Source organism: Bubalus kerabau, chromosome 2 (assembly GCF_029407905.1).
Source record: "Bubalus kerabau isolate K-KA32 ecotype Philippines breed swamp buffalo chromosome 2, PCC_UOA_SB_1v2, whole genome shotgun sequence".
NCBI lineage: Eukaryota > Metazoa > Chordata > Mammalia > Artiodactyla > Bovidae > Bubalus > Bubalus kerabau.
This window is the reverse complement of record NC_073625.1, coordinates 128,094,144-128,107,569: the sequence shown is the minus strand read 5'-3', so window position 1 is coordinate 128,107,569 and position 13,426 is coordinate 128,094,144. Positions and strand designations below refer to the sequence as shown.

Here is a 13,426-nt window from a genome sequence, read left to right as displayed (position 1 = left end):
ATGGAGGGTGCTTCCCCCCAGGGTTGGATGGAGAAACGGATGTAAAGACCAACTTTGTGATCCAAGGTTAAGATAGATAAAAAGGCTCCTACAGGTGGGACCTTGATCAAGGTACAAAAGTCAAACCTAGCTCAGCTCTGAGAGGTGAGGGTTTACAGCTTGGGAGGTATCTGGAATAGAAGCACAAGGAATGATCATAAGGGAGTCAGCAGGAGATAAGCACGAGGCTTTTCTGGCATTTCTGAGGGTCTTGAGGGCCATGGAGAAGTGAGCGAGTTTGCCTGGGCCTTGTATCCGATCAAGAAGAATCCATGACTTCTCTAGAATGTGCCCAAGCAAAGACAGGGGCTCACATGGCAGAGACCTAAGGGCCTGGGGGTGCACAGGGCACTCATGACAGCAGATAAGTGGCAGGGGCTCCAGTTCTGCTACAAAGGTGAAAGGTGAAGTGAGAGGAGCTGAACAATAGGATGTGGCACGGAAAGCCATAAATGGGCAAGAAGAGGTGACAGACAAATGCAGGTTAATGCTTGGTGGGTGCCATGTGGTGCGATGCTGAGAGGAGGGTGATGAAGCACAGAAGACTTGGAGCTGAGGAAGGACTAGAGCACGGAGAGGTTTGTCAGCAGGTCGATAGGTCAGATGGTGAAGTCATGTAGAAGTGGGAACTGGGTCCCAAAGATGAGTACTCAGAGAAGAATTTTTAAATAACAGACAGTGAACCACATCAAGAGAAGAGTTGTAATTATGAGCCAGTAGTTGAAGAGGCACGGGTGCTGGAGTCAGATCAATGTTTCTTCTTCCTCCAGAGTCCACATATGTCCATAGAAGGAATTAGTGAAGGACAAAAAGAAATAAACTGGGCAAAAGAGAGAAGCATGCAGCCAAGCTGGCTGGAGTAAAATCTGACAAATCAACATTTAATTATCATTCCTGGAACCTCCACTTGCAGAAACAATGAAGTTAATAGCACCATGGAGGATGTCCTTTAGAAGCAAAGCACATTATCTTTGGCTGTTCATGGATGTTGTTACACTACAGCACACGGGACAGGATTTGAACACATACCATTTATGGTACAATTGAACAGACACTATTTATAGTACAATATGGTTGCCCTACTTACGCCATTTCATCTGGATCATTTTCAAATGCTACAGCATTTCCATGGGACCATATACAGCTATTATTTTGGTACCAAGATCATTTTTTTTCTAGAATTATTTCCATGATTGTTTAGTTTTATCTAACAATTGTGCAATACAGATTCAGAGCACTTAGAGTTTTTTTTTAAATTCTGTACCCTCATCACACTTTAATGTTGTCCTCTAACTACCTATTTTGTGAGTTTTTTCTCATTGTAAAACTAACATATGTTCATTCAGAAAATATAACATAATAGGAAATTATGACCTAAAAATCACCTAGAAATCCAATATCCAGAAATCACTAATAATTATTTGGAGCATTTAATGTTTAGTCTTTTTTTTCTATACTTACACATGTCCAAATATACACTTAAAAAACAAACTAAGATTATGCTGTTTAATTTTGTCTCTTTTTCACTTTGTAAATATTTCATATTGGAAATATTTTCATTAAACTAACATGTTTTTTAAGAATTATATCCCTTTGCTTAGGGTGCGCCATGCTATTTAATAATTTTCCTATGTTGGAGATTTAGATTATTTCTAAAAACTATTATAAATAATTCTGTGTTGAACATCTTTGCACTCCAATTTTTTACTGCATTTTCCATTATTCCTCTAGGAGAGATTGTCAAATATGGACTGTCTAAGTCAAAAACATACCTTTTCAAGAGAGAGAAATAATTCATAATAGTTTTTAATCATATGGTTATGCTTTTTTAAAGTAGTATATTTAAGTAGCAATGTTTTATTTAAAATTCATAGTTGGACCACCTCTAACATCTCAGAAAATTTGTTTTCAATTAATAACAATTCCACAGGGCTTCCCTGGTGGTCCAGTGGTTGAGCATCCACCTTGCAATCCAAGGGACACGGGTCCAATTCCTGGTCCAGGAAGATTCCACATGCAACAGAACAACTAAGCCTTGCTCCACAACTACTGAGCCTGAGCTCTAGAGCCCATGAGCCGCAGCTACTGAACCTACACATGGCAACTACTGAAGCCCGAGGGCTCTGCAACAAGAGAAGCCACTGCAATGAGAAGTCCCATGCACTGCAACTAGAGAAAGCCTGAGTGCAGCAGTGAAGACCTACCACAGCCAAAAAATAAATACATAAATCTTAAAAAAAAAAAACAATTTCACATTGGGGTTTCCCTGGTGGTCTGTCCAGTAGTTAAGAATCCACCTTGCAATGCAGGGGATGAGGGTTCGATCCCTGGTGGGGAAACTAATATTCCCACATGCCATGGGGCAGCCGGGCCTGTGTGCTGCAAGTACTGAGCCTGCGTGCTCCAGAACTGGAGTGCCTCAGTAGACAGCCGAGCTTCGCAGCAAGAAAAGAAAGTCCAAGTGCCACGAAGAAAGATCCCACATGAAGCAAGACCTGAAGCAGCCAAATAAATAAATAAATATTAAAAAAAAAAAAACCCACATAGAATGATAATCAGATTTTTAAAATACACCCTTTAAAAACCACTGTTTTGCACAATATAAAGATCTGTACTTACCTCCAAATATTGTTTGGGGGCAACCAGGTTGATCCAATCCTCCATTTGGGTAGAAGTCTATGTTTCCTAATGGTTTCTCGTAGCCCAGTGCTAAAAGAGAATATACTGTGCTTTCATACTGCTTTGAACTCTTCCCATCTCAGAGCTTATTTGCCTGTAATGATATAGGCAGGGATTGTCTTATTCTTGTCATTGCTGCTATTGTTGTCATTATACGCATTTAAATATTTTGTCCAAAGTTAGCCAGATAGTTAACCCACTCCAGTATTCTTGCCTGGAGAATCCCCATGGACAAAGGAGCCTGGCTGGCTACAGTCCAGGGGATCACAGAGTCAGACACAACTGAGTGACTAACCGCAGCACAGCAACCATATAGCTAGAAAGCAGGGATTTCCAGTAAGAGAGTAGGAAGCTGGCAATAGAATTTATGTCTGATATTTCTGAAAATGAGAGTTTTGGCCCTCATTCACTGCCTCGCTGATAAAATGATAAGTCTCATGTTTATATTTGGCTGGAACACTCTTATTGCTGGGTGCTTCCTAAGCCTCTAATTGCTTTTGTGTAAGTGTTTAATGAATAAGAAACAGGAAACCTTCACTTGGTAGGAGAAACCCTTACAATTGGGGGATCTAGGGTGCTTAAAAGGTTGGAAACTCTTCTAGAAAATGGAGACCTAGAAAATTATAGATAGATTTAATAATTGCTTATTCTGTTTAACCTTGTATCTCCAAAGTAATCAAAAAATCCTTGATTAAAAGATTATATATATGAATGTATATATGTATGTATACACACATGTATAATGTATCATTGCAATAAATAATCTTGCATGCTCAGTCATGTCTAACTCTTTGCAACCCTATGGACTAGAGCCCGCCTGGCTCCTCTGTCCATGGGCATTCTCCGGGGAAGACGAGTGGGTTGCCATGCCCTCCTCCAGGAGACTTTCCCAACCCAGGGATCCAACCCTCATCTCTTATGTCTCCTGCATTGCCAGGCGTTCTTTACCACTAGCGCCACCTGGGAAGCCCACTATTATGTATTGAGACACTACATGTATCCGTGGGTGTGATACTAAGGGTTTTATACCATTTTATTCTAATATTTGCAATGTCTGAAGAGTAACCATTGGTAAGTTCATTTGAAGTAAGTTACAGATGAAGATTCTGGGGCTCAGAGGCTTACGGAACAAACATGACATCACCAGAAAGAACAAAACCTGGGGTTTGAGTCCACCTCTGCCTGACTGCAAAACATACTTTTTCCTCTTTTACTTTCTTTCCAAGAACAAAAAATAAATTACTCTGCACCCTCCAGAATTGAAATGTCATTGAGGTACTGCATCCAAATGGATAACACTTCACACACTACATAGTAAAACAAGCTATTTCACAGAGACATTTATTCTAAGGCACACAGTACCACCCCAGAGTGCCCATGATAGCCAGTCAAGGGTTTTTCAGGTGGTTGTATCACAAAGGGGATGTACTACTGAATGAACACTCTGTCATTCTGTCCCCTCAGCTCTCCCTAAGTGCCTACTCCAGCTCTCCTCCCAGACATCTGAATATAAAGACCCATCTTTAACATCAGCCCAACCGCCACGTTATGTACCCAGTATCAGAAATGAAATCAACACCGTGAAAGACAGAAATAGCCAGAAGATCTACAGAGAGCTGGAGAGGTATAGACAGTTCACAAATGCTCTGTGTGGGGACTTCCCTGGTGGTTCAATGGCTAAGACTGCACTTCCAGTGCAGGGGGCCCAGGTTCACTCCCTGGTCAGAGAACTAGATCCCACATGCCACAACCAAACCCGGAGCACCCAGATATATACATAATTTTTTTTTAGGAAATAATCCCACATGCCACAACTAAGACCCGGAGCAGCCAAAAAAAATATATATATATATATTTTTTTTAGGAAATATTCTGTGTGGAGACACACAATGCTTAACTTAATCTTTCAACTTAAGGAAATAATGAGAAAGAACAAACAAAAACACAGAAAATCATGATCCAAACTGAGTTGCACTTATGGAAACATTTGTCCATGGTGTGCAAACCAGCCTCTCACTGATGGGTCAAGACGATCACTTTACAAATAAGAGATGATGAGAAGGGCACCCCCACTCTTTCAGGAGGTCCTAGATGCCTGCATAAAACCACTTCCCTTCAATCTTCCTGTGGATTTGGAAGTCTGCCCCTTAGGTAAAGAAGGAATCTGGAGGAACCTGATCCACCTCTGCAAGCAGCATCCCCACAGGGAGAGGCTCTTTGGGAGTTTGTGGGGGTGGGGATGGTCACTGACCCACAAGGACAGGAATGTTACCGTCTGTGTCAGAATGGATGACGTCAACGAATTGTGCATCTCTGGGATCTAATCTGTCCTCTGGAGGTCTCCCGTTGAATAAAGGGCCCGCAGGGTCCAGACCTGCAAGGAAAACAGAGTTGGCTTGGCAGCCCCACGCCATGAGTCACCTGCAGCGGGCTTTTGATCCCTCCCGGTGAGGATGGTTCATAGGCTGCAGGGCACCCTCGGTGGCCAGGCACGCACATTCCCATCCTGCTGTGTCGGGCTCCTTTCCACAGCCCCATAGCCTTTTCCCACAGTGGAGGTGGTTACCCTCGCAGCACCCCCTTGAGAATGCAGCCAGACTCCCTCCGGAAGTGTACCTTTTTCTTTTTGCCTGTGGAATCTTAGTTCCCCAACCCCAAATCCTTGGCAGTGAGAGCTTGGCGTCTTAACCACTGGCCTGCCAAGGAATTCCCTGGAGGTGCACCTGTGTGGGCCCCCACAGTAGGGAGTGCACAGACAAACGGGGACCAGTGACAGGGATAGACTGGTTCCTCAGGAAAAAAAGCATCCAAGAGTGCATATAAAAAGTAAACACAGTACTTACGTTTATCCCATTTTAAATAACCTAGAACTTCGCTTCTCTTTCTTGTTATTAAAAAAACTCCTTTATTGTTTCCATTTTTATTCACATTTACCAGCTTACATCAGAAGCCTGGGAGGGAGGCAAGGTAGCTATTGTCATTCCTATTTTACATGTGAATGAACTGAGGTTCAAGTGTCTTAACCTGAGCCACAGTCTCACAAATGCAACCAGCTCTCTCTGCTGAGCTTTTTATTTCCTTTAATTGGGTTTGGCAAACTGAGTGGGAAAGTGTGAGACTCATTGGTCAGGCCAGGCATTAGACCAGGTATGGAGGAGGGAAATAAAGTTGTGTGTGTCAGTTCTGGTACAATTAACCCACCCCATAAATGCCTGAACTGATTTCTTGCTCTTGGACAATGTCAGTGGGATGTTCCTCACCATCATTATGAAACAGCTGCCAAAACAAGAGAGTAGCTCCTATGATGATGTAACCACACACTAAACACCAGAAGATCCCAAGTTCAGTTCAGTCGCTCAGTCGTGTCTGACTCTTTGCGACCCCATGAACCACAGCACACCAGGCCTGCCTGTCCATCACCAACTCCCGGAGTCCACCCAAACCCATGTCCATTGTGTCGGTGATGCCATGCAACTATCTCATCCTCTGTCGTCCCCTTCTTCTCCTGCTCCCAATCTTTGCCAGCATCAGGGTCTTTTCCAATGAGTCAGCTCTCCGCATCAGATGGCCAAAGTATTGGAGCTTCAGCTTCAACATCAGTCCCTCCAATGAACACCCAGGACTGATCTCCTTTAGGATGGACTGGTTGGATCTCCTTGCAGTCCAATGGACTCTCAGAGTCTTTTCCAACACCACAGTTCAAAAGCATCAATTCTTCTGTGCTCAGCTTTCTTTATAGTCCAACTCTCACATCCATACATGACTACTGGAAAAACCATAGTCTTGACTAGATGAACCTTTGTTCACAAAGTAATGTCTGCTCTTCAATATGGTGTCTGCTGCTGCTGCTGCAAAGTCGCTTCAGTCGTGTCCGACTCTGTGGGACCCCATAGACGGCAGCCCACCAGGCTCCCCCATCCCTGGATTCTCCAGGCAAGAACACTGAACTGGGTTGCCATTTCCTTCTCCAATACATGAAAATGAGAAGTGAAAGTGAAGTTGCTCAGTCGTGTCCGACTCATAGCGACCCCATGGACTACAGCCCACCAGGCTCCTCTGTCCATGGGATTTTCCAGGCAAGAGTACTGGAGTACTCTTCTCTGAATATGCTGTCTAGGTTGGTCATAACTTTCCTTCCAAGGAGTAAGTGTCTTTTAATTTCATGGCTGCAATCACCATCTGCAGTGATTTTGGAGCCCCCCAAAATAAATTAAGCCACTGTTTCCACTGTTTCCCCATCTATTTGCCATGAAGTGATGAGACCAGGTGCCATGATCTTAGTTTTCTGAATGTTGAGCTTTAAGCCAACTTTTTCACTCTCCACTTTCACTTTCGTTAAGAGACTCTTTAGTTCTTCTTCACTTTCTGCCATAAGGGTGGTGTCATCTGCATATCTGAGGTTATTGGTATTTCTCCTGGCAACCTTGATTCCAGCTTGTGCTTCCTCCAGCCCAGCGTTTCTCATGATGTACTCTGCATAAAAGTTAAGTAAGCAGGGTGACAATATACAGCCTTGATGTACTCATTTTCCTATTTGGAACCAGTCTGTTGTTCCATGTCCAGTTCTAACTGTTGCTTCCTGACCTGCACATAGGTTTCTCAAGAGGCAGGTCAGGTGGTCTGGTATTCCCATCTCTTTCAGGATTTTCCACAGTTTATTGTGATCCACACAGTCAAAGGCTTTGGCATAGTCAATAAAGCAGAAATAGATGTTTTTCTGGAACTCTCTTGCTTTTTCGATGATCCAGCGGATGTTGGCAATTTGATCTCTGGTTCCTCTGCCTTTTCTGAAACCAGTTCGAACATCTGGAAATTTACGGTTCACATATTGCTGAAGCCTGGCTTGGAGAATTTTGAGCATTACTTTACTAGCGTGTGAGATGAGTGCAATTGTGCAGTAGTTTGAGCATTCTTTGGCATTACCTTTCTTTGGGATTGGAATGAAAACTGACCTTTTCCAGTCCTGTGGCCACTGCTGAGTTTTCCAAATTTGCTGACATATTGAGTGCAGCACTTTCACAGCATCATCTTTTAGAATTTGAAATAGCTCAACTGGAATTCCATCACCTCCACCAGCTTTGTTCGTAGTGATGCTTCCTAAGGCCCACCTGACTTCACATTCCAGGATGTCCGGCTCTAGGTGAGTGTGAGTGATCACACCATCATGATTATCTGGGTCGTGAAGGTCTTTTTTGTACAGTTATCCTGTGTTTTCTTGCCACCTTTCTTAATATCTTCTGCTTCTGTTAGGTCCATACCATTTCTGTCCTTTATCGAGCCCAGCTTTGCATGAAATGTTCCCTTGGTATCTCTAATTTTCTTGAAGAGATCCCTAGTCTTTCCCATTCTGTTGTTTTCCTCTATTTCTTCTCATTGATTGCGGAGGAAGGCTTTCTTATCTCTCCTTGCTATTCTTTGGAACTCTGCATTCAAATGAGTATATCTTTCCTTTTCTCCTTTGCTTTTTGCTTCTTTTTTCACAGCTATTTGTAAGACCTCCTCAGACAGCCATTTTGCTTTTTTGCATTTCTTTTCCATGGGGATGGTCTTGATCCCTGTCTCCTGTACAGTGTCACTAAGCTCCATCCATAGTTCATCAGGCACTCTGTCTATCAGATCTAGCCCCTGAAATCTATTTCTCACTTCCACTGTATAATCATAAGGGATTTGATTTAGGTCATACCTGAACGGTCTAGTGGTTTTCCCTACTTTCTTCAATTTAAGTCTGAATTTGGCAATAAGGAGTTCATGATCTGAGCCACAGTCAGCTCAGACTGTGACTTGTTTTTGCTGACTGTATAGAGCTTCTCCATCTTTGGCTGCAAAGAATATAATCAATATGATTTCGGTGTTGACCATCTGGTGATGTCCATGTGTAGAGTCTTCTCCTGTGTTGTTGGAAGAGGGTGTTTGCTATGACCAGTATGTTCTCTTGGCAGAACTCTATTAGCCTTTGCCCTGCTTCATTCTGTACTCCAAGATGAAATTTGCCTGTTACTCCAACTCCAGGTGTTTCCTGACTTCCTAGATTTGCATTCCAGTCCTACTAACTGGAAACTTACCTGGAGTGGAAAAGGTTTCAAGGGATGTCCCCAAGTTTTTATCTATGAAGGTCATTTTAAATGACATCTCCTATCCCCAGTGCTATAAAACTCAAGAGATAGCATCCTTGCCTCAGCAGTCCTGGTTCTAGCCCCAGTTTCTCCATTTCTCCTCAGCTAACACCCTAGATTCCTTGAGGTATATCATTATCTGCCTCCTTTTCTTATCTCCCTGTCTTTTTCTCCCCCAATTTTTCTTCCTCTTCTGTCTGCTCCCAACTGAAACTGATGTGGGAGGGGGTGGATCAATAACCAGGTACCCAAGTCCACAGGATATCAGCACAGCATTTTAAGGCGAGTACAGAGAAAAAGAGAGCGACCCAGGCAGTCAGGCAAGAAAAGGGAAATTTATTAGAGGAAAAAGAGGGTGACTGGCTCTTAAGGAGGACCAGCATCCTCCCTTTCTGACAGAGTCCTTCTTACACCCCACCAATGAAAAATTCTGAGGGGATGGTCATGTAGCTGGAGGTCTGGAATCTGAGAAGATTCCACAGCTTTGAGAAGATAGGTGCCAGTGAGATAACAGAATGCCATTTGGGCAATTTGGTCAGTCTCAAGGATCACTGTGATTTATTCTTTGTTTGCTTGGTCGACATAATAAGCCATCTTACCAGTGAGACCCCATGTGGACTCTATCAAGCATGAGAAACTCAGAACCTCAGAAACACCTTGCTGCGGAAGCCTCCCCCTCCTCACATAAAACGGCAGCGCTTACTATCTGAGAAAATGAACAGTAAGAGCCTCAGTTTATAGCTGCCTCCAGATCCATGGCTGAAAGACTGGCTTACTGTATAAAGTCCAAACCAGGGCAATTTGAAAAGTGATAAAGCTGCTATCAATAATTATGCCAGGACTGAAGACACAAATGAGGACTGCCACAGTAAACATATGCTCTCCTTAGAGAAAAGTCATAGCAAATGATCAGCTTACACTGTCAGCCAGAAATCACAAACTATCCTTAAAAAGCTGCATACTTTGTGTGAGCAGAGATCACTGGAGTCGGATAGAGGTGACATGAGCCCCAAACCTAGCATTAACCAGCTGTGTGATTTTAGGCAGGTTACTTCACTTCTCTGAACCTCAGTTTCCTTATCTGCAAAACAGAGGTAGAATTAATTGCTACTTCAGAAGGCTTACCAAGGCATTCCTAGATCCGAATCCAGAATACTGAGATTTTTATAGAACAGAAACAAAACCAACAAAAATGGAGCGCTTTCTTGTTGCTCTGTGGTCACCAGCAGAGTGTCTAACTAGTGATCCCTGGCTTTGATTACAAAATTAACCAGCTTGAGAATCTGATGAAAGCCCTGGACCTCTGACCTCTTCCCAGGACAAACGTCCAGTGTTTTACAGGTGGCTTTAGGGGCCTCCCTCACTCCCATTTCAAAGGTCACCATGAAGTGCTATCTAATAGAAATATAATGTGAGCCACATATATAGTTTAAAATTTTCTAGCAACCGCTTTTAAAAAGTAAAAAACAAAGAAAACTGATTTTAATAATGCATTTTATTTAACCCAGTTTATTTAACCCAATATAGCAGTAAAATTTCATTTCAACATGTAATGAATATAAAAAAATCCAAATTTTTTAATATATTTAAGCTTTGTTTTTAATATATTTTTTCATAAATTTCAAATTTCAATAAACTTTAATATATTTTTCATCACTTTTTCCATATTTTAATATATTCTAATATATCTTTCATTTTTAATAAGACATTTCATATATTTTAATATATTTTTCAAAATATTTTAATATATTTTTCTTCAAAATCCAGTGTGTGCTTTGTACTTACAGCACATCTCAGTTTGTGTTAGCTACATCTCAGGTACTCAATGGTACATGCAGCTCATGGCTACTATATTGAACAACACAGATCTGTGGTCATTTTTTAATGTGTGGTATTCAGACCACCTGAATCTTCTGGTGAAAAGCATAGACTCCTGGGACTTCCTGGTGGTCCAGTGGCTAAGACTTCACATTCCCAGTGCAGGGGGCCCTGGTTCTATCCTTGGTCAGGGAACTAGATCCCACATGCCACAACAAAGACCCAGTGCAGCCAGATAAATATATTATATTAATTATTTTTAAAAAGATAAGAAAGCTAGGCTTAAGTTAGTTTTTAAAAAATAAATAAAAGTAGAGACTTTTGGATCCCAAGACCAGAGATCCTGATTCAGCACGTCGGTACTGTATCCAACACTCCAAGATGATTTTTATAAGAATCAAATTTAATGTATTATCAAGTGATGTAGGTACTTGAAATGTTTTTAAATCCATTCATCTTCATTTGAAGAAATTAATGAAAAGTAATACCAGGAGATGTGCCTGGAGAGGAAAAGGAAAAGCAAGAACAGAAGACAAAGGGGAAATGAAAGAGAGGAAGCAGACAGTCTGGCCTAGATAGTTAACAAGCAGAACTGCCCAGTTCTTAGGAGTTGGGAGTGAATTATGTCTTTCCCGCCCCACAATCCAGTCATCCCACTCAAGAAGGGCAGTCGGAGGTGAGTGGGGAAGGGAAACGCTTTACCTCTGAGACAAGCGCTTGGGAAGAGGTGAATTTGATGTTGGAGCTCAGTGAGGATGAGGAACTGGAGAACATGGGGCAGTCAGAGGAGACAGAAAATTGAGCTGCAGACTGTGGGCTGAGTCCAGGTCACAAAGCAGGGCCATGAGGGCCCAGGGAAGGGAGGCTGGCTTGGGAAATTTCCATGGTCAGAGGCCAGATTACATTGTATTCCCATCCAAAGCAGTTGTGGGAACAGGCTGGCTGGGTGGCTGAGCAAAATTAGGGGGTAGATAGAATAAGACAATGATGGGCTAGAGCCCCCAACACTAGCACTGGACAGCCCATTTAGCTTATCTCTTCCCAAACTTTGTGATCGGTGACGTCAGGTCAGTAGCTTAAAATCAGCCACAGTGGGAGTATTTACATGATGGAATCAGTAAATGCTATAAATTTATTTGTGTGTGTGTGTGTTTGTGTGGAGGGCTGATCAGCTTCTAAACACACCACTGGGAAAAGTCCCAGCTCCCAGAGGAGAAGCTCCCAACAGATAAAGAAAACAAGCATATTTGAGCTATTTGTCCTTTGTACCCATAAGGGAAAATGAATTTTTAAAAAGTAAACACATGTTGCTTTCTAAAACATTATAGTAATAATTTTAAAAATTGAAAAAGAGGGACTTCCCTGATGGTCCAGTGACTAAGATTCCGCGCTTCCAATGCAGGGATCCCAGGTTCCATTCCACATTGCCACAGCTAAGAGTTTGCATGTTGCAGCTAAAGATCCTGAATGCTGCAACAAAGATCCAAGATTCCCTGTGCTGCAACTAAGGCCCAGCACAGCCAAATAAATAAATACTTTTTTAAAACCTGAAAAAATGTTTTGCTTCCCTAGGAAAGCAGGTGAATAAGATGAGGGCAACCTTGGCATTTGAGGTGAAAGTCAGAAAAAAAAAATAGCCCAGGAAAAAATATGACCTCAAGTACCAGTGTTAGAAGACACCAGCCAATGTGGAGTATATGTGTATATGAGAGACAGAGACAGACAGAAGGGGCAGGGGTGTGGGGCCAGAAGACTAGCCCAGGGCCACATGCAAGGTTAAGTACCACATTCAGTCCTGTGGCTCTAAAAGGGTTACCTCTCAATTGTAGCTGATTTGAATCATTTACCTCTCCCCTCCCTCCTTCCATTCACTTCTGCCTTCCAGACTGCCTAGATTTGGAATGGCTATCTCAGGGTAAGGATCAATTCTGGAAAAGATACGGATGGCCAGAAGCCATGCCTCTCTGAAAGAGAAAGCCTCCCCCAGCCCTTCATCTGTCACTGTAGAAAGTTACTGAGCACCAGGCAAATGAACCCAGCAAAGGGATCTTTCTTTGGAGTTTCACCTGCTGTGTTTCTGAGGGTTTTTATTCTTCTTGGTCTGAAAGCTGATAGTCACAGAGTAAGCTCCAGACAACATAATTCCCATCTCATTTTCCTACCCTAAGGCTCCAGCTATTCCTGGGGCTATATTAGATATGTAGGTCAAACAATCTCGGATTAAATGAAAGGAAGGCCATCTGCTTGGGGCAAAATCCCCAACATGGGACATAGCTGTTTCTGTAGCCATAGAGAAATAAAGTCACCACCAAACTTTTCTATAGCATACACAATTTATAAAGTGTTTGCACATATTTTATTAAATAATAAATTTAATACTGCTGAAGTCAGTTATTACTATGGTCTTCCCTTTGCACAAGAGGACATTTGCTCTGAGCGGTTAAGTAATTAGAAGAGCTGACTTGGAACCCAAGGACTTGGATTGCCTGTATCATGCTCCCCCAGGAAACAGTCCACAGGCTGGCTATCCTGAGCCCATTCACAGGAAGCCTTACCTGTAATTCTTACCTGTAATTCTCCCCAGCTGGCCATTGTACATCTTTCCAACAAACCCAGCTATGTGGGCTCCTAGACTTACTCCAATCATGTAAATGTCATCCAGAGAAGCTCCTTCTGCCTGGAATTTCAAAAGGTCCATTGTTAAAAATTGTGAGGGGTCAAGGAGTTGACAATACCTGGAGAAATTTCCTAACTGTTGACTTTGGAGAAACATTTCT

General features: G+C 42.4%; 1 protein-coding gene across 2 annotated transcripts in view; it reads right to left on the bottom strand.

Annotated features, from left to right (window-relative positions):
- LIPH (lipase H) overlaps positions 1-13,426 on the bottom strand; it is a 53,811-nt gene that overhangs the window by 22,033 nt on the left and 18,352 nt on the right. For both annotated transcript variants that reach the window (XM_055568831.1, XM_055568832.1), the window contains exons 3-5: positions 13,218-13,326; positions 4,991-5,092; positions 2,659-2,748 (exon numbers count right to left, since the gene is read on the bottom strand). In XM_055568831.1, coding sequence (XP_055424806.1) covers positions 2,659-2,748; positions 4,991-5,092; positions 13,218-13,326 — 301 coding nt within the window. The remainder of the gene's footprint in view (positions 1-2,658; positions 2,749-4,990; positions 5,093-13,217; positions 13,327-13,426) is intronic.